Below are 21,910 nucleotides of genomic sequence, written 5' to 3' on the forward strand. Positions count from 1 at the left end.
AAAGAAAGGGAGAGTTTGAAGCTCATTATGTGAAGTGAGGTTTAATTTGTTGTTTAATTTGAATTTAGTTCATAATTATAATTTCTAATTAGCTGCTTTTTTCAGCTTTATTTGTTCTGCATTCACATCATCACCTTATTCATTCTATAACTCATAGAGGGAATTCAGTCAAAATAGAAAAGACCTAATTTCACATTGCACCCCGGCCGACAAATGTTCGACACATACACACTTACTAACACACACAGTTATTTTTGACAGTAGGTAGCGTCATCTCAGCAGCCAGCTCAAATCGATCCGTCCCAGAGGAGACTCATCCGGTCCAGCGGCTAATCACACAGATGGATCTCCCGTCTGACAGCCGTCATAAGCAGTGAGACCGCCACTGGATCACTTGCTGTCATCTGTGACACACTCCAATCCAATGACACACACTCACACACAATTTTGGAGGAGGGAGGGAGTGTAAAAGATATCAGGATGGCACAGTAGGGTTGACTCATTCTTTCATTCCTTGTAATGTTTTTCTAGAAATAGAGACACTTAAGCCCCGCCCACATAAATGTTTATTTCTGCATTTTTTTCGTGACACATAAACAAAATTTAGGTCACAAAAAACAGAGGGGTTTTTTTTCACTCAAAAGTGATTAGTTAAAAAATACACGCATGTATAATTGTAAGAATAAAGAAAGGATCTAACCAACAACCTTATCTGAGCGAGGCTGTAAACACGTGTAACACTGCTGTAAAGTTGGGCCCATTAACATGGAACCCAATGGGCATCCATTGGCTTTTGGGGCCAGCCTCAAGTGGACACTTAGGAAACTGCTCCTTTTGGCCCTTCCGCATTATCTCCATTATCTCCATTTTTCAACACTGGAGGTTCCCACTTGATCCAGATGCCATTACCATTCATTGTTCATTATTCAGGTTACCACATCTTGATGAAGAGGGTTGTACCTTCTTCCCAGCCCACTTAATAATCCACAACCCCTTAACAAGCCTCTTCGGACTCCTCAGGAGCTTCATTTTGAACCTCTTCACTGCGTGTCTCCTTAATGCCAATTAGAAAAACACTTTAAAGAGGTCTTAAGTCATCTAATGGTTGTTTTATTTACAAGGTCTCCAACTTGAAGCCTCAGCACTTGGCACAATAACTGTTGAGTCACTTGAATTGATCAGGAACACCATTACAACCCCTGCAGATATATGATGGCGTTTTTGTGCTCTTGGGTGGTAAAAAGTGTACTTATGAGGTTTGAGGTTACCCCATTACTCCTCACCGCGTCTCTAATCTTTACCCAGCCTCCCCTTTTGGTCCAACAATGGTCCGTCAGTCAAAGCCTCGCCTGGAGGTGAAAACGTCTGAACACTCTCATTACAGAAATATCCGAAAAGCAGATGTTGGTCTGGCGGTCCAGTCAGGACGTACCCACACTCTTTAACCTTGTTCGATTCTCAATGGACGGTTTTAAATATTCATGTTCCTGCTGCTGGAGGAGATGCATATCATTAACTTACAGTGTGTCCGCCCTTTGTGGTGCGACACTTATATTTTTCCTGTGATGCGGTCACGAGGACAGTCAAAGCATCATCGCTACACGATCGCTCATCCATATTTCACAGCGTACATTCACAAACAAACACACCTTGCTCCTGTTTCACCCACGCTTTCCCATTCATCCTCCACACACGCACTTTACACCCTTCTTCAGATCTGCTCCTCGAGGCTGCTCCGACACAAACAAAAACCTCTCTTTAAGGTTAATAAAACTTCTTTGAATCATTTTCCAGCTCACACTGATGTGTTTGCCAGGGGTTTCAACATCTGAGAATAGCAGTCCGCTGTGTTTGTGTGGGAGCACTGATAGGGCGGGCGTGTATGTGTGTGTGTGTGTGTGTGTGTGTGTGTGTGTGTGTGTGTGTGTGTGTGTGTGTGTTTTCAAGCCAAATTGCGTCTGACAGGCTGACAGAACAATGAAAACTAGAGTGTGTATTTCTGTCAGGGGTTTAGGTTGAAGCCAAACTCCACTAAAAGTAACCCCACTTTTCCTCTGCCCTCTGCTGCTCTCACTCACATACACACACAAGAAATTGACCCACAGATACGCTCCCTCACGCGTCCCCCCACCACCACCCCCGTGAAGCTGAAGCTTAGCAGGTCTGACAGGTGGAATCATTTATTTACCGAGGGCATACTGAGCAGCGCAGCCTCTGACCGGACCTCATGCTGGCTGCAGATAGCAGCTTCACCTCCTGACGGCCGCAGGCGGCTGTGGGCAGTTAGACCGCGGGTTATCACGCCATCTAAACACACACGAACACACATCAAGGCGGCTAAAGCACCTGCTGCGATTCATATAGGAGAGGGAATGTCATGCGTGGAGGAGAGTGTCCATTAATATTTATCCACATCCCTTGACGGGCATTATCCTGCAATATTGCTCTTATTTATTTTGCGTCTAACACCAGCTGCACTGACTGTATAACCATTGCATTAACTCAATACTTGGATTTCAAAAGAGAGAGGGATATGAATTAAATCAGGAGAGCAGGAGAAGAAAAAAAAGAAATTCATTTTTAATTTGAAAGTGAAAGAGAGGCCTGTCTTTCTAATAAAATCTAATTATCCCCCTTTCAGCTACAATCCCTGCCTGCCAAATGCACGAAGACATTTAGATTCATACATCCACATCTAAGAGAGCTCAGAAATATTAAAAGGCTGCTTAGAAATGTGAGGAGGAGAAGACACGTATGCAGCCGTAGTCGAATTGAACACATGCAGTGCAGCTTATTAAAGACAACATCAGTGATAATACACATTAAAGAGAGACATGCTAACACAACCCATTACACTGAAATTATAAGGTTTAAAAGGTAATGTAGCGCATCAACCAACATCTAAAATGATGCTATACTCTTCATTATTAAGCCCTGTGAGCTAAATGAACCAGCTACGGCTGTTAAAGTTGCTAGCTTGAGTGCTAACAAAAGTTGCTAGCTTAATTGTTAGTTAGTAGTAGCTTGAATACCAAGGATGCCACAATTCTCAATATAGTGTGGAACTTGAATGTATTGCAGTATTTTGCTATAACTAGCTTATATAGCATGTAGCAATTATCTTTAAATTGGCTCTGTTTGTGAAATATCCAATTACTATGAGATAAGTGACACCATAGCACTGTTAGCCTGAATGTAGGCTAAACGCTAAAGCTTTTCAGAGATCAAAACAATAATTCTACCTCTGGATGACCTAAAAACAACATTTATGGTGCACTCCAGGAAGTGAGCTATATATATACTGTGAATTTTGAGGACTTCCTGTCTTCGTTCAGCTCATCAAATACGTGGGTAGAATTCTGTGCAGCAGAGTGGCGATGTCGCAGCTCATTTCAATCATAATCAGGCGCAATACTGGAGCACCTTTGCACTTTAGTATCACTAGTGCAATTTCCTTTGTGAATTAGACCTTGAGTAAGAGCAGATAGAGGGGGGAATTCTTGGTGCAATCCATTCTTGGTTAATTCCCCATGAGAGTTTTCTTCGCCCCAACAGAGACAAACTTTTCTCTGTCGGTCTAATTAGTGAAGTTGAAGTCTCATCATTATACTAACAATATGTTAAAGTGAATCAATGAAGGTGCGTCACTCTTAAAAAATAAGTTGTGATTATAACGGCTAAAGTTTTTCAGATACCTGCACACATAATTACCTTCTCATTAATTAGTCCGTCATTTAAAAGCAAAGCTGATGTGCTATTTATGAAGTCACATTTTTTCGTTCACACACCGTATACCTGGACTCACTAGAGGGGCCAGTGCAGCCCTGACACACTGCATTTAAGAAGCAAATGTGCGTCTGTGTGTGTGTATTTTGTGTGAGTGTGTGTGTTTAGGTGCTCCCAGTGCCCCTCAGTAGGAGGAGTGTTATTTACCGGAAGGTTTGCTGAAGCTGCATGTCCCCGGCCTGTGCTGCCATCAGCAGTGTCAGGGCTGTGTGTGTGTGTGGAAGTGTGTGTGGAAGTGTCTGTGTGTGTGTGTGTTGGACAGGCAAGGAGACCAGGTAATTATCACAGGACTCTTCATCTGGCATCCTCTCAACTCTTAGGTTCAACAGAGCAACTAACAAGAGCTCTAACAGCTCACAGCCAAGACACTAAATAGGTGTGTGTGAATGTGTGTGTGTGCACCTGTGTGGGCCTCACAGATGAAGATAAGTTATTTTTTTTTACCTGAAGGAACAATGAAGACACCTGCACGTGTGTATGTTAGATAAAAATCCTAGGAGTGTGTCCGCCTACATCGTCTCAGCCTCTGCATCATGCGCCTTCTTCCCCCCCAAGCATCGCCGTTGTTATCTAGACAGGTGCAGTCGCCTGCGCTCTGCTATATAATAGGATGTGTTCAGCCTGTTCCACGCTCCACCCGTCTGTCAGCACTGAGATGGTGTTTCCGATAACTCCTCGCCCCCTGATAGAGGCTGGAGCTGTGCGGCAGAGGTGAGGCACAGCGGAGGAAGAGGAGGTGGAGGAAGAGGAGATGGAGGAGGAGGAGGAACGCTGTCGGGCAGCAGCAGCACTCTCACGTATGTTCGGACTTGTTGGAGTGGTCTGTCTCCATCAGCTGCCTCCAGGTGTTTTTAGTCGCAAAATTACTTAATGTGAATAATGTGCGTGACCGTTCACAATCCGTGACTTAATTAACAGCCTCGTACGAGAGCTCGACTTGGGAGGTTCTGTTCTGGAAGTTGTGTTGAGAACATTTTGTGTGTTTTTGCAGATGTGTGTTCGCGCTAATTGATGCTCGTAGTGTAACAGTCCCTCTGCTGAGCATATGGCCTTTTAATGTTGCACATTCACACCACGATACTTCATTTGATGGGTGTTGGAGGGGTTCACATGGGCTGCATGCATGTGCAAACATACTGTTTGATTCTCTTTATACGCGTGCTTTACTTTTATTATACAGTATGTCTACATATTAACACTCAGAGACCCTCAAACGGAGTAAATGTAGAGCACTCTTCTAATCTAATTATCTCTTTAGTAACCTAGCGGCTGACAGTAAGGGAGCCAGCTGCAGTAAACAAACCAGTTGGCCCATAGTTACTGAGTAGTAATAATATATTGAGCAGGCAGTAAAGTATCTTATTTACCATCAAAGGCCAGCAGAAAGGCAACCTTGGGGATTGCTAATGAGGTCGCCAGCGGCACAGTTAGCAAGAAGCCAAGTATTGGCTGGGAGAATGACGGCAAATAGCACAGTCATCTGTTGTCATTGGTCAGCAGTAGCTAGCAGTTGGTAACATCTCTGTTATGTCTACCCATTGGTTTTTGAGGAGGTATCTTAGAAGCCAACAATGGCGGTCACCATATTGGAATTCTTGGCTTAACTTTACTAAAGTAAAGTAGCCTTTAAACCAGCTTTAGCAAGCACTTAATTATGTAATGGGTACAATAATGGCAAATGGCACAGTCGTTGCTAGCCACATGGTAGCTAGCAGATTGGTGGTCAGCTGGCAAGCAGTAGCCATTCGGTGGCATCTTGGAACTGGAGGAGCTTGTAATAAGGCTACATTTAAAACAGCTATAACCAGGAACCTAAGAATTGGTACCCAGACAGCTGTTTCAAGGAGCCTTGTTAGCCACATATTTTGCCACAAATCTTAGCTAGAACATTAGTGGTCCGCTGGCAAGTATTACCTATTCCCATGCAATCCTTAGGAACTAAAAAGCTTGTAACAAGGCTCCCTTATAAACAGCAATAACCAGGATCCTATGAATTGGTAGCAAGACAGCTATTACAAGGAACCTTGTTAGCCACATATTTTGGCACAAATCTTAGCTAGCAGATTGGTGGTCAGCTGGCAAGTAGTAGCAGTGCGGAAGGAACCCAGGAACTGAAGGAGCTTGTAACACGGGTAGCTTTTAGCCACATATTTTATCATGTATCCTTTTGGATTTAGTGTGCGAGGGTGTTAGATGAAGTGCTTTTAAATTTGTGTTCTCATAGCGACAAAAGGAACGCCAAGCAACAACAACATATATAACGTCTAGTCCCGCTAATAAATTCCAATGACAGCTGGATAAAGATAGAAAGCTTTAATAGCCGGCACCACTCAAGGTGATTGATTAGATCTTTTGTTAAACAAACCCGTTAAGTAAAACACTACACTTCAACTCTCTCACTACACTCACTTCGGGAAAATACTGCCCCGCATCCCTTTTTTATAATCCTCAAAGTAGAGAGGATGGCGTACTTAAAAGTGATCTAATTTTATCATCTAAGTGCTGAAATTACCCATTTGTGTTCGGAATGGAACATCACTTATCTCAATTTTCGCCCCATCCATCAAGAGCTGGAGTGCCACTTTTTTAGATTGGTGGGTTCATTTTTTTTGGAGTGAAACACTCAATATGAATAACGTAATATGCATGCAATTCACATCGGAGGATGTCTAGTACACTGGGGCGTTTTTGTCCCCATAGAAACTGCTGCCATATGGGCAGAGGAGCATGATGGGAGAAAGGTGATCACTCAGTATGGTAATGTTTGCGATGATTTGAATATTTCAAGGATCATTCCGAGCCGCCTGTTTATCTCTCTTTCACTCTTTATCAGTCACTCACTGTCACTCACTTCTTATTACCTTCTTTGTTTACTTCTTTGTGCTTTTGATTGAAGCCCTTTTTCTCAAGATATTATACTCCAGCAATTTTTTGGACGTCTATTTCATCGCTTTGCAGAAGGAAAATAAAATTACAGAGAAACAACCTGAGAGACCCTCCAACGCCGGATCGATACTAGCAAATTTACAAGCTCATCAGAGACAGCTGCGGCTGCTTTTACTGTCCGAGATGCTTGTAGACACTTTCACAGGTTTAAGGTCAATGTTTGAGTGAAAGGGAGAGCACACAGAGAGAGGGGGGATGGAGGAGGGGGGGAGCGTTCAGATGCAAACTGTCGACTGAAGAGAGGAGTTTTGAGAGGCTCCATAATGTGTCTACTCTTCCGCTGCAGGCTGCTGCTGTATTGATTGCCTCCCTGGTTTGTTTTGCAGCCTCACACAAAGGTTCCTCTGCATCTTTTGAGACTCTAAAACACACTTCGTTCGCAGCTTACCCCGAGATGAATGAATATCAAATCTTAAAAAAGAGGAGCTTTGACGATGAACTTATCACCTCGAATCACAATGTGGATTTAGATTGAGGAGATAGCCTTTTGTACACAAATTAAATCCTGCTGTCTGCGTCAGATAAGAAGCCTTGTAAGTAAATTCACACTCAACTGTATTCAGCTCGCCACCCATGTAATCAGCTTACTTATACATTTACAAATAACTTGTGATGCTCCATTTTCAGCGTTGAAATAATCCTGTTAATCCCACTCTACAATGGTTCCAGTTGATTCGCGTTGATAAAGCCCACTGGGACTTCAGGATGTGGAAAATGGCCAGCAATGAGCAGCAGCCCCAAGAGGAGAGGTCAGCTTCACCACATTGATATAATTTCCCTTGCTTTGCTGTTTACTCCCACGTCATTTTGTGGTTATCAAAGCTGCAGGGATGCCAATTTGATGCCTCCTCAGCCGACACATAAACACCCGTACGTGTGCTGGGGTGACTCACTGAAATTAAAACAAATGGGCTATAGTAATCACTCATGGAACCCTTTGGACGTAAAGCAGGATTTGCTGCGTTCCTTCCCTGCCAGGCTGCTTTTGTTGCACAGAGATAGTATAAATTTGACTTTTAGCTGAATGAAGCGCGGCTTATTCATATTGCAGGATTTATGCAGGCGAGAGAACAGAAGCAAAAATGTTGAAGACCGGGAGGAGTATTTTAAAAATGTAATTCTCTGCCTTAGTGCTCTTGCCTTTGTGAGATTTCTCTTTAGACCTGAGAAAGTTTTAAAGTGCGGTGTGACAAAAAAGAATGTGGATTGTTTTTTAAGTTAGCAATATGTAGCTATCATATTTACGACTATATGTACATATTACATTTCTAAAAATATTAGAACTGAGCTTAAAACCAGTTTTGAAATATTACCTTTTTAAAAACGTTGTACAGTGGGTGTTAAGTGGGCGGGGTTATCATAGAGCCAATCATAAAGAAATACACGCTGACACGTGCAACAAAAATGACTCCATTCCTACTCAATCTGTCTTTTAGGTATGAGGGAACTCCTCTCTTACATCTTCTTTGCTGTTAGCTTGCTAGCTAACCAAGCACTACCTGTAATCTGTCTGTCTGGATAGCTATATAGCAGTCTCTCTGCTTTTTGCGCCACTATAGGTGTATGTGCCGTTCTCAGCTGCAAATCCACTGTGAACATGAAAGCTTGACATTCTCCTTTTTCCAAATGTGGTGGATTTAGAGTAACATCGTCTTTCGTTAGCCGTGTCAAGGTTGTGCAAGGTCGGTGGTTTTTGAGTACCAGGGGGCCTTGTTTGGTTTGCCATGTCAAAGTTGTGCTAAAGCTGAACAGGCAAGGAGTAGTTCTGTGGAAAGTAATGTAGACCAAAGTATCGTCTGCATAGTTACTGTGAATCTAGCTTGATTGCAGTGCAGACTGAAAAGAAGGGGGCTAAGTAGTGATCCTTGTGGCATTGCACATGAAAAGATAGACTGCTTAAAAGCAGGATTACCAAACAAAGTTTTCCTTGCAACCTTATGTTGGTCTTGACAGTACAAGTTAGCCCACTTAGCATAAAACTTTTATGTGGTGGTCTATTCCACCACAGATAGAAGCGGATTACAGTTTTACTCCAGCAGTGGTCTTTGGAAGTCATTTGGGACCTTGCTATTTGCCTATTTTGGTACAGTGATGTCGGCTTAAGGCCTATGGGAATCAAAGTCCACATTCCATATGGGTGTGTGGTTGTTGCCCACATGTATCCGGCCGTGTGAGGCTCCAAATGTGAGGCAAGGCGCTGCTGAAGTGCTGATAGTGAGTGCTCAGCGAAACTGCGCCCTGGATAATGTAAAAGTTTAAAAAAGCGAACACTGCCTTGCCCTGGGCGCCCGGCACTCTCAAGTGACTACAGCTGAAACATTTCATCAATACTCCAAAACCCTGACTTCTCCTGCAGGATCTTTGAAGGTTATAACCGCCTCATTCTCCCTTATCAATCCCCAACTGCTCTGCTTCCCCTCCAACGCACCTTCACAGAAACAGCCTGCCTCGTTTCCCCCTGTTCGTGGAGCATTTGTCCTCAGCAGCTGTTATCTCATAATGTTTCAGTGGCATTACTGTAATTCCAGTGCCTTCTCAGAGCGCCGTCCTCACTCGCCCCTATGCAGCGTGAATATTGTATAACGGCAATGTCATCCGCTCGGACAGTGAAATGTATTACCTGCATGAATCAAGTTGTCATTTCCAATTTATGAGGGAGCTTAACATTCCGAGCACAGGGTGGCTTGTGCAAGGAGTTTGCCATGAAAGGCTCCTCTCCAAACCCCTCAGCAACGCCTCGTGCTGTTCCTTGTGCACGTTTGTGACTCTGCAGAACAAACCCAAGGCACCTGCACTCATCCAGTTCTGCATTTTTCAGAAAACACTCACTGTGTAATTATGAAATGCAGCTGTGTCTTTGCAACAAACTCCTTGCTTACTCATCCACAAGAACGGGCAGCCTTCGCCCGTTGTTCTGTGCTTGTTTTAAGCACCAGATGGACGAGGGTCACAGCTCAACATAAATTATTTTCTGCTAAGTTCAGCGACGACTTTAAGCAAGTTTTTCTCTTCCCACAGTCATTATAATGTCCTCTCAGTTCGCCGAGGGAGTTAAAACAAACACAGAATTTTCCGCATGCAGCGTTTGTCTGAAGACTGATATGCCCCAGCACTGTTTGGGCTCAAGTCGGCACTGAAGTGGGGATGGAGCATCAGGCGTCTGTACTGCGGCCAAATCTGTTGGCCGCTATTGATATCCCATTTCCTCTGTCACTCCTAAGCTGCTTTGCATTCAGAGGCTTCGCGCTAAGCCCATGGTGTCCAGCCCGTGGCCTGTAATACTGACTACACGGCTGTCTGTGCCGCTCCACAACAATCATCAAGTCCTTTATTATCCAGGAAACAAAAGCATAGCTAGTGCCACACTGGGAGCACTCTATCCCTGACATTTTAATTGTGCTGCTCTCATTTTAAGCGGGATGCAAAACCAATTTGGCCATTGCCGTTAAATTCCTTGCACATTAATTCCTCTTTTGAATGTTTAGAAGGCGGCATAATGGGGTTTAGACTTGGCAGAAGATTGGAGGGAAAGGGGATGAAACATCACATAGAAGACATTTTTTTTGTGGTGTGTGGCTGACAATTATAAACCTCCTGTTGAGCTTATCACATATTCAACAGCAGGAGCTTGAGATAAGGTGGTGAGTAATGGGATATGGACAGAGGAAGGGTTTGGACAAGTCTTGAATATCTGCACATTTCTGGCTCAACCCTTCAAACCCCATCCAGAGACGGTGTGTCAAAATCCCCAAATGGAGCTGAAACTCTTGCAGAAATGTCTCCATAATCCAGCACTGATGCCCAGTTTTCATTGGTCTTGGACAGGGAGCAAGGAGTGTTGAAAATGAAGCCAATGCAGAAGTGGAGAAGACTGCAGTTCATCAAGTATCCACTTTAAACTGGTCCAAAAAGTCCCAACTGGGCCCAATGATAGTGGTCATTTTTTAGGCATGTTTAAAGTTCCTGTTTATAAAACACATTAAGGCAGACAATTGGTTTAATGTAATTTTGAATGCTTCAAACTTTTGTCAAATTAGCCACAGAGATGTTCTGAAGCTGCTCATGTCCTTGTCAATTGAACAAAAATTGGCAGTCCAGCTTACAATCTAGCCTGAAGGTTAAAAAACACAAAAACAGTCAAAATGTAGCACAATTTACTCAACACAAGATCACACATAGCGTCTGAACGATGTCAAATTGGTTTCCTGTGTGTGTCTAACACTAGCAGAGCTAGCACCACCAGCTTTTTGCGCCTCTCGCTGGCTAACATCCTCATGGCTGTACTCATTTCCGGGCTATAAGATACTATCTGTCATCTGTGTTTGTTTAAATCCTGGTAGTAGAGCATTACAGCAGTAGCTGACTGATAACCTGTACATCATATAACCAGCAATGCAGGCCTCCAATAATAGAATGTAACTAGCTAGTAATTCTCGTATGGAGGGTCACTATGTTTAATAATGTAGTGGACCAAACCCGCTTATCATATGCTAACTTCTACCCCTCTCCAGCTCCACCCTCTCCTCCAAATATGGTCATTCCTGGCCAAATTCTAAAGTCAAGAAACCATTGGGTGACGCCATGGTTGCCACGTCCTTTATTCCTACAGCCTATGGCCTTGAAGTTTGTTTTGTTCCTTTGGTTTAGAGCAGGGTGAGCTTGAGTCGCTCCCTCCAGGGAAAGTGTTGTTTGCTCAGTAATCATAAAGCATACATAGGGACTCTTGAGACAGTGTCACGTAGCCTAGAGTGGAAGTGGCACATTTTGTTTGATGAATCTGACTCCATCCTGAGTACCCGATATTTCCTCCCTCAGACACAAAAAGCAATCATTTTCTGCTTCCATTATCCTCTGTTATATGTTGTCGCCGCTATTGAATCGTATTTACAGGTCATGCCTCGCTTTCAAATACTATTACCACATCATAATGCTGCAATGTAAAGAATTACCCAACACAAAGACGTTTTGACAGCTTCGCTTAAATCAGCAGTGGAGGAAAAACCCACGAGTGATGGCGTCTGCTTCCTGTTTTCTCAGCCAGTCATTAAATGTGTTACACCGAATCAGGCAGCGTGAATGGTAGATGTCAACCCAGAGCTCTGAAGATGATTTATTTACCTTCAGGTGTGTGTACTCTCCGAGCTCATCCCTCACTCACATGTATCCCCCAATGCAGCCGAGTCGCTCTGACGCTGAGGGTCTATTAATCCACCTCTCAGACGCACAGACGCACAGACGCACATCCGCGCAGCCTTTTCTTTATTTATCTATTTTTCTTTCTCTTTCACTCCCTCCCTCAGTGACTCACAAACACACAGTCATCCCCCCCACAAGCAAGGTCAGTCTGCACTGCACTAATGACTGCAATCAATTATCCAGAGCCACATTAAACCAGACTGAAACTCCCACATCTCTGTTGCCTTGCAGCGTTTTGCACCAGCTTACTGAGGTCACATGATTGTAAAGACAACAGAGCAGATGATTCAAGTTCCTTTGACCCCCATTACCTGTACGAATACTACTCATCTACAGAAAAATCTGTTTGGATTTCTTTGATATATGATAACAAGCGGCTGAAATGAAGCAGATTGAAAGAAATGAGAGAGGACAGGATAGAGCTTATGAAAAACCTAGATGATGTCATCAGGGTTATTTCAACTTTGGCCTGGAGACTTAACATTTGAACAGAAAGCTCAGGGTGGACTTTAAAGGTCATTTGAGGAGGTGACAATCTAACTTCCGCCACTTTAGGGATGTCTATCCAAGTCAGGAATGTTAGAGTTAGCATAACAGAACCAAGCTAATGTCTCTGTTAAAGACAGAGCTGGAAGGACAGGACAGGTGGTGACTTTTTAGGGATGTTTTATGTGCACCACCTTCCAGCAGGTACCATTTAACTTAAAATAAATGAAGCAGGAGTTAGCAGCTAGCCCAGAGCATCAAAGATGTCCCTAAATTGAGGAAAGAACGACGTCCTGGAGCTCCACACTTTACAAGCTCTGCTGCTGAGAACAACCTCACTATAAAAGAGACTAAACACACATTTAATTATAAGGTAAAAAGCAATATCCCTGTCTGAATTTGTTTTATGTAGGGGCTCTAATATGGTACATTTTCATAACTTAGCTTAAGCGCTCAATTTGGGTAGTTAAGCATTTTTAAAGACATTATTAAGATGTTAAAATTTGCATTAATTTGCATTTTAAAACAGTTTAAGTCCATGTTAAGGTAAAGCAATACCTCTGATGTTTTTTCGGATGCTGTTTCCAACTGACATCAGTTTGATTAGCTGCTTAGCTTGTAGGTGCTAGCTTAAATGCAAAGTAATTCTGTGATATATATTAACTCTGTTTGACACAAAGTGCATTTTACTTTTGACTTGAGTGTTTCTTTTTGAGTGAATGTGCCATTGAAAAAAACCCTATGATGTCATTATTTTCCATTACGACAGCGGGAAGCAGGAAGACACTGCGGCAGCTTATCTATGGTGTGCCATAAGGGACAAAATAGCATGCATAAAAACTCCCCAAAAAAGGTGATGATTTGGGACCTTAAGTTTATCACCGTTAATGGGTTAACGCTGACAGCTTGAGTTATACGTCAAAGTAGAATGTGATTAGAACTGACTATCACATGAAATCCAGTTGACTCATAAATGGTGATAAATATTTATATTAAAACATAATCGACTTCAAACACCACCAGGATTTGGAGAGGTGCCTCGTAAAAACAGACTGTTAAACTAAACAGCCTGCACCTGTTCAAACACATGAAACGCTGATAGATACATTAAAATTTAATGAGTTCTGATGATCACTTTTGAAACATTTCTGCCTCCTCAGCCAATAAAAAGTGCAGACATGTCTCTGAGTTTGGTTATTTATAACTTCTGCCCACTTGCAGAAGTTTGAGGCCTTGATTTGATCAGGGATTTGAAAGGATTAGATCTGGATGAGTGAATTCAATAAGTTTCCATTGAAGCCCAGCCCCGAGGCCTTTGCCTCATCAATTTGACCATTCACTCTTTAGCATGCCGGTTTCACTTCCTCTAAATTCATTTTGTAATTGCCGGAGTTCTCCTCCAACTGATTCATCATTTCATCAATAACACCCCGGCAATTACAAAGCCCAAGCTGATGTCTTTGAACACCTTTTTTTCCCGTCTGTTTTATCAATCCTCGTCTGATTGGGCCGGTGAATGTTTGTTTTGAGAAATGACGTACACAAAGATGAGTAGTTCATCAAAACTACCTGTCAAACTATCAATCATCCCAGCATGACGCTGTGATAAAAAGCACTCAGTTTCCCTTCACGACCTGGACGAATGTTTGATCGCTCCTGGGCACACGCACGTTAAGAGCCTCTGTCTTCTTCATCCTCACAAAGGTGATCATAATGTGGCGTCTTGGATCAGTGTGAGGCGTAATGGAGCGCCAACCGGAGCAGCTATGAGGCTGCTAAATTGACTTCCTCTAGGGGGTTACGCTCAAAATTCCTCAGCACTCAATGCCACTGTGCTCAGACCGGCTGCATCTCTCTCTCTCTCTCTCTCTCTCTCTCTCTCTCTCCCCCCCCCTACGGCCTATCATCGCGCTGTCATGACAACCGGTTCAGATTAGCAGATCATTAGCAATAAGCCCGGTGAATGGAGGGTTAATGATAACTGTAATTATAACACCTTTTCATGCTTTTCTTCCCCTCACCTTTTACACCTTAATGCCTGTTTTTACTCTGTGGTATTTCCAAGTAGCTCTTTCATGGCATGTTTTACTGGCCTTTATCAGCAGGGTAGTCATTATTTTGATCGACAGTAGTGCCGGAAGAGACGCTGAAGTAGTACTTAGCCCCTATTCGTAAGGAGAATATCTGTAATGCATAACCATCACAAACAAGCAGGGCGGTACTCCAATATACAGAGTTAATATGCTATTGGTTGAGTTTAAATCTGAACTCAGTCTTCAAATTCAGTTGATTTCTTTGGCAGATGATTGATAGCTCAACAATTTTCAACACTCAGTGAAGGATAAAGCTAAAAATAAGTGTCCCCAGGTGTCACTTTTACCACATTCTATGACATTGAAGCCCCTCTTATCCCCACAATAGACAAGGTTACATCTGTCTTCTTGTTATTATCAAGCAACACGACCCAGTGAGTCATTTTAGCCTCTTTTATTCGTCAAAAACCTTCACCTGTAAGTGTCCCCGTGCAGGGGTGTGTCCAAGGGGCAATCAGGGGTGGGCTGGGCCCAGTTACTGCTACCACCATAATACTGTAATGCTCTCCCTTTGCGCTCCCTTTTCATCTCCTCTATCCATCTTTCCAACCCCAACTCGGTCTCAGCAAATGTGTGTCTAACATGAGTCTGGTCCTGCTGGAGGTTTCTGCCTGTTAAAGGAAGTTTGTCCTTGCCACTGTAACTTGCTAAATGCTGCAAAGTGCTCTACTCATGGTGGATTAAGATGAGATCAGAGTCTTACCCTGTCTTGATGTTGGGTCTTTGTTAGTAATATAACAGAGTACGGTCTAGACCTGCTCTGTTTGTAAAGAGTCTTGAGATAACGTTTGTTGTGATTTGGCAGTATATAAATAAAGATTTATTGATTGATTGACAGTGTCTGGTTAAACTGGCTAAGGAAAACTCTACTGTGGCGATGTGTTACCATCACAGGCATGTGGTGCTAGCTCTTCTAGTGGTAGCCACACTATGCAAACTAATGTAACAGTGTTTATGTGACCCTATGTTTCGTTGCGGTGAATTAATTGTGCTGTACTGTTTTCCTCAGTGAGCTAGTTCAGATTCTGTTTAAGGACAAGGGAATTAATTGCCCTGGAACAGCCTTAAAGTCAGCAAATACATACTTGCAACAAAATTCCCACTCAGCTTTGGTCTCATGTCCTTCATCTTGCAACAAACCGACACTCTCCAAGCTGTGATTCAGTCGACTGAGCGGCCAGTTCAGGCCACACTTAATTAGTGTTGTGCTGACCACAAATTAACACAGTTATTAGCAAGTCTTCCTCCCTGCAAGAGCGACATCCCAGCAGTTTAAAAACCATGATCCTGTGCCTTGATATTCTGTCTGAAGTGTAACATATTCAGCAGCAGTGCTAATGTAATTCAAAGTGACACGACAGCATGAAAGGATACAGCCATATTTCAATTTGCTCGGAGGGGAAGTTGGGTCTCATGATTTCGTGAGGTGCATGACCAGATGAGGATATCAGTTATCCTGGGCTTTAGCGAAATGAGCGTACGGTAGTTTTGGGGGGATTACAAAACCAATAGACCCTCAGCAGGAAACGACAGAGTCGAAGATGATGTGAAAACAGGATGCAAGGGGAAACGAGGTCAAGGAAAGAAGGTGAACATGATGAATTGGGGATTTTATCCGGGGGAGAAAGGCAAGGAGGAGTGCAGGGAGTTGAGATTGAGTGGCTTCAGGGAGAGTAAAGGCAATAGAAGCTGTCAATAAGTTGGAGGAGAGATTTGAGGAGATGAAACGTACACGCAAATAGAAAAAAAGAGTCGCCGGCAAAACGAGAAAAGTGGAGGTGGCCTGGGATGGAATGAAGAAAGAACAAGGGTTGTGTGATGATGAGTCCCCGAGACAAAAACAATAAAGGACAGAGATTGAGACGAATAGCGGCGGGGGAGGGAGGTAGTGAGACATATAAAGATGGATCAAGCACCCAGCGAAGTAGAGAGGGAGAGTGTGATTGAGAGGGAGGAGGTGTGGAAAAGCGGCCATGATGAGATGGATTCCACTGGACCATGAGATTGATGACTCTGCTTTGGAGAAGGAGAGAGGGGTTGGAAAGGGTGGAAGAGATAGCAGAGAAAGAGGAGGAGGAGGCAAAACAGAAAAGTCCTGATGAAAAGAACCAAGAACCGACAAAATCTGGCGTCTGATAAGAGAATGAGAAGGTTTTATCTCGGCGGTTCTATCTTAAGAAACAGAGCACATGCAGCGTCTGCGCGCATTTCAGTATCTCTAATAGGATCTGAACCACTTTCTTTCATCATCAGTTAGGCACGCTCAAAACAAGAATGTACTTCCCAGGAAGAAGAAGAGGACTGCTGATGCATCAAAGGAGATTAAGTCGCAAAGAAGGATTATTGCAAATGGGCCATCCGTCATTGCCGTACGAAAACAAGGAACATCTGAGTCCAAGCAGTGCACAGGTGTTTGGAGCTTTCCCCCCTTATAGTCAGTTCAGGAAGTTCCCGTGCTGATGAAGGAGGAGTGAAATATTTAAAACACACATGCCAAAGTTCAGTTTGACGTTGACTTATGGGATGGGATGATTGTGGAGGGAAATGTTCGTGAGTGAGACCAGGAGAGCGAGGGAAGAGGATATTAATCTTTCCCCCTCGAGAAAGTTTTACTTTCACCTTCCCTGCCATGATCCCTCTCCTCCCTCTCCTCCTCCTCCTCCCCTTCCCCCTCTTCCTCTCAGACTGCCAGAGTGGCTCTGATTCGCCAGGCTGTGGTCTGGTCCAGAGGGGGATAAGAGGGAGATAAACAGCAAACAGAAAGTGTAGGGAGCTGAGGCAGAGCAGGCCCTATCAATGGAGAGAAAGAGCTACTCGGGGTATTCACTTTCTTCAGACCACAGAGCTCTTATCTGAGGCAGTGATGGAAAGATAGGGTAACTGACTGTGCCGCCTGCTCAGCCACTGGACTGATGTTATGAGCTGTAATGAATAGGAGGCACAAGATATTGTTGAAGACGTCACAGGCTTTCCTTAAGTGTCTTTCCATGAGAACAAGATAATGGTGTGCTTAGCTTTGCACTCCAGTCAACATGCAAAAGTTTCATTATGTAGTTTTGATTTATGTCGCCACTGACTCTCTCTGTTTCTCGTTTTTTTCCAGATGCTGTAACAGAAAGCCCAAACCATCCCAGCGAGCTATCATGGAGCACAGTAAGGACGTAGACATGATAAGAAACCTCTGCGGCGGTTCTATTCGAACAGAACTCTAGAGAGGCCCATTATCGGAAATTAATGTCAGCCGTGTTGCGGGGGCAGCCTCAAGCTGCGCCGCCCCATCTGAGACGACCAATGGAGGCGTGGCCTCAAGGTTTCCGACCCTGCTGCCACTGGTAACAAGAGTTAAGTGACCAGCAATGCCTTCTAAAGTCTCCTGCTTGTACTTGCTGACAGTGGTTTGCTGGGCCAGCGCTCTGTGGTACCTGAGTGTGACCCGCCCCTCCTCGTCCTACATAGGCCAGATGACGATCCCACTTCGCAAGTTGCCCAAGGTGAACAAGAGTGCCACTTTCAACAACATCCGAACGCGCTCACTCAACCCACACGACTTCGGTTACATCATCAACGAGGAGAAGAAGTGTGAGGCAGAGCCGCCTTTCCTCGTCAGCCTCATCAGCACCACGCATAAGGAATTCGACGCCCGACAGGCCATTCGTGAGACATGGGGTGACGAGAGTACCTTCCCGGATGTTCGCTTGGTCACTCTTTTTTTATTAGGACGCAGCACCGATAACGTCCTCAACCAGATGGTAGAGCAAGAGAGTCAGATCTTTCACGACATCGTGGTGGAGGATTTCATTGACTCTTACCACAACTTGACGCTTAAGACGCTGATGGGCATGCGATGGGTCGCCACGTTTTGCTCAAAGGCGCAATACGTTCTCAAGACTGATAGTGACATCTTCGTCAACATGGAGAACCTCATCTTCAACCTTTTGAAACCAGCCACAAAGCCAAGGAGAAGGTACTTCACCGGCTACGTCATCAATGGCGGGCCAATCAGAGACATGCGCAGCAAGTGGTACATGCCAAGGGATTTGTACCCCGAGAGCAAGTACCCGCCGTTCTGCTCCGGCACGGGTTATATCTTCTCAGCAGACGTTGCTGAACTCATATATAAGACATCTTTACACACCAGGCTGCTGCACCTGGAGGACGTGTACGTAGGGGTGTGCCTACGTAAATTGGGCATCCATCCGTTCCAGAACAGCGGCTTCAACCACTGGAAGATGGCATACAGCCTTTGCAGATACCGCCGGGTGGTCACCGTCCACCAGATCTCCCCAGAGGAGATGCACCGCATCTGGAACGACATGACCAGCAAGAAACACCTGAAGTGTTAGCAGGACTGTTGGAACTTTCAAAAGGGAGAGTCAGTCATCCCTTTCTTCTTTAACTTTTGGCTTTGGCAAGACCTTTTTCAGCACGTAGCACTGAGCTAGAGAAGCAGTATTGACGTGTTTTTCCCAGGCACTGATTGCTTTGCCAGGAGCCTCTGTAGTGCAAGGCCAAAGCTTACTCCTCTGTATTCTGTGTCCACCCTCCCTTCAAGGTGTTTTTGAGAGGTACTCAACTCAGACTCACTAAATAGGCACAAAGTTGGAAATATGTTTTTCCAAAAATGTGCCAAATGTTCATCCGGTCGTTTATTATTGCCAGCAGCAGTATGATTTTATAGGAAAATACAAGACAGGAAGCTTAGAGGCTTGTGTTAAAGCACTTATTTATACAAGACACAAACTGTCCCGATTACTAGACTGCAGATTACAGAAATGCCAACACAGTTCTTTAAACCCAGACGTTCGCCATCACACGCTCTTGTTATGAATGTTTCTCATTTTATTTTTCAGTTGTAGTATTTTTCTGGAAAAGGTGTTAAAGTGTTGGATGTACTGTCTGGCACTCGCAGCAGCTTCTGTCTTTTGTGACGACCACGGTGAGGTGCGGTGCAGTGACTCATTCAAACAGGCTGGAACACGTGCACTGTGATCATCAGCCTTTACTCTTGGAAAAGAAGCAAGAAAAAGAGTATTAACGAAAACCTGTTTGCCTCTGTTATTTTCTTCTTTAGATTCAGACATATTTTCTTACAGATCCACAGATCATTGTGTGGTGCAATGAAAATCTCCAAAAAGGACCCGGACGGTGTGAAGACATCAGCTGCTTGCATTCCCAAGTGAATGTTACTCCTGTTAATGTGTAATGTGCAGTTATTTGTCTCAGGCCGTGCCGTGAGCAGGCTGCAGACTATTATATTTTCTATTACTTGAACATGATTGAGAACAGATGTACTGCAAGCGCAGTGTGTACTGAGGAAAAATATTACATTTTGGAGTGCTTTCTTCTTTTCAATTACTTGAGATTCAATAAAGCGCTTTTATATGACTCAAAATTGTGTTTATTACATGAATCGATATAAAAGTTTGTATTTGACTTGATTTAATACACGTTTTCTTTATATTAATAAATAAGGAACCGGATTACACTCGGAGACGCCCGTCGGGAAACATGAGCAGTTGAAATGAAAGCGTCTCATTAGGACGCCTGTTCATTCAGCAGCAGCTGTGCTCAGGTTGAAGCGGGTCCCTGCTCTCAACATATCAGTGACGGGGCCAACGCTGAGTGGATCAGGAGACAACATGGCTGTTCTTTTTCATGCAGGTGTTGGTGTGTTTGTACTAAACAGTCTTCCTGTAGTGTGTACTAATTCAAAATTAGCATCTGTGTAATTGGCAGCTAAATGTCTGTTTTTCAACTGTTATGTCTTAACAGGAAATACCAAGGTGAATGGATTTTCATGATGAGACACAAAGCATGCAAACCGTCTTCATTTCCTGTGCCTCATAGGGTAATTAAAAACTCATGTTATGAGGTATCATCTTAAAGTCTAAGACTTTAACCGTGTACTTCTTTTTCCAGGTTAGAAAGTTATACATAATTAGGGAGTGTACCAATCCTTGGTACAACATTACTTAAGCTAGCTCATAGTACTTTTATCATATTAACACTTACTTTAGGTTGGTAATATTATTTAAGCTTGCTCATAGTACTTATATCTTGCTAACATTTTCATTAAGTTGGTAACAATACTTAAGCTAGCTCAAAATATTGTTATCCTGCAATTCTTACACTACTGTAGTTAGCTTATATTAATGATACCCCGATAATGTTTTTATAAGATTGGTAAAATTATGAGCCTGCTCATGTTACTGTCACTTTGCTAATATTTCTGCTAGTTAGCTGGCATAAGTTACACCAACTAACAAGAATATTAGCTCAAGATACACGCCTCTTTAATAGTACAGTGGAACACTATCAAAGTAAGTCTGGAATAGGTAAAATGCTAGCTGTTGCTGTTGTCTAATGGTACCTAATTCATCAAATTTGTTATTTTAGATTTAAAGTCATTGCAGTATTACTTGTATGCTAATAGGAAAACTGTCATCTCTTATATAGACATTGTTATGTTTGATCAACAGAGCAGACAACTTATCAGTGTTAGACTCAATCTACTGTAGCCTAAAAAGAAGAATACTTCTAGTGAGTCTTTGTGTTATCACTGCTGAACCAAACTGTTATTCATAGTCATTAAAAACTGTGAACAATTTCATTTTTTCATGCTGATGAAGAGCTGAAAATATCTTGTTTTATAACTTGCTTCTTTTTCTTCAGGTGAAACACAGTCCTTTGTGTTTGTGCAGCCTTCAAAAAAATATTTATCGTGTATGTTTTCATGTGTGTGCTCGTGAGTGTGTGAAAACTACACAACATCACACATTAATTAGGCTGTTCTCGAATTTGATGCCTACAGGTGCTAGTGTGCACAATTTCAAACCCTTTGTTCCAGGCATCATCGTCATCATCATCCGAGGGAGCAGCACTACACCTGCGGGATCCAGGCGCCGTAGAAATGAAAAATGCCTCGTGTGAAGATAAACATAAAAATGTGGGGAGCACTTGTGGCGAGGCTCTTTCCTCAAATGTTTTTTTCTGCCGGTAAAAATCTTCTGGGAGCATGTCTGGAGAAAACACAGCGTCTCTATGATGATTTCTCCATAACAAAAGTATTCCCAACTGGAGCTTTTACGTCAAATCCTTCTGTTTGGTCTGTTTCAGTACAAAATATAATTGAGACAGTTTATTCCAGTGTCAGTTTAGGGTGCGTTTGTTTTACAGGTTTGTTTTGCGCAAAAGAACAGGATTCAACCCCTCACAGTCAGAGTGCGTTATCATTTAATGACTTTATTTTCATCCAAAAAAGGAACAAACGTAGCCTGCCCATGTGAAATAATTGTTATTCACAGCGTCTTATCCTCAGTGCTGTGTTTTGCATTCCTCTGATCACCCCCTATGGCATATGCAATTTGATACAATATGCTGAGTAATAGAAAGTCTGCTCTGTA

The 21,910-nt window shown here is 43.2% G+C and overlaps 1 protein-coding gene across 3 annotated transcripts in view; it reads left to right on the top strand.

Annotated features, from left to right (window-relative positions):
- The window catches only part of LOC117808206 (beta-1,3-galactosyltransferase 1-like), a 99,327-nt gene extending 79,428 nt beyond the window's left edge, over positions 1–19,899 (top strand). For 2 of the 3 annotated variants that reach the window (XM_034677788.1, XM_034677790.1), the window contains exon 5: positions 17,611–19,899. In XM_034677788.1, the coding sequence (XP_034533679.1) occupies positions 17,864–18,850 (987 nt within the window). In that variant the 5' untranslated portion in view covers positions 17,611–17,863 and the 3' untranslated portion in view covers positions 18,851–19,899. Of the gene's footprint in view, positions 1–7,401; positions 7,482–17,610 lie in introns of all 3 variants that reach the window. The other variant, XM_034677789.1, reaches the window with a different exon arrangement.
- The last annotated feature ends 2,011 nt before the right edge of the window (positions 19,900–21,910 follow it).

This window comes from Notolabrus celidotus, chromosome 24 (assembly GCF_009762535.1).
Source record: "Notolabrus celidotus isolate fNotCel1 chromosome 24, fNotCel1.pri, whole genome shotgun sequence".
Taxonomy (NCBI): domain Eukaryota; kingdom Metazoa; phylum Chordata; class Actinopteri; order Labriformes; family Labridae; genus Notolabrus; species Notolabrus celidotus.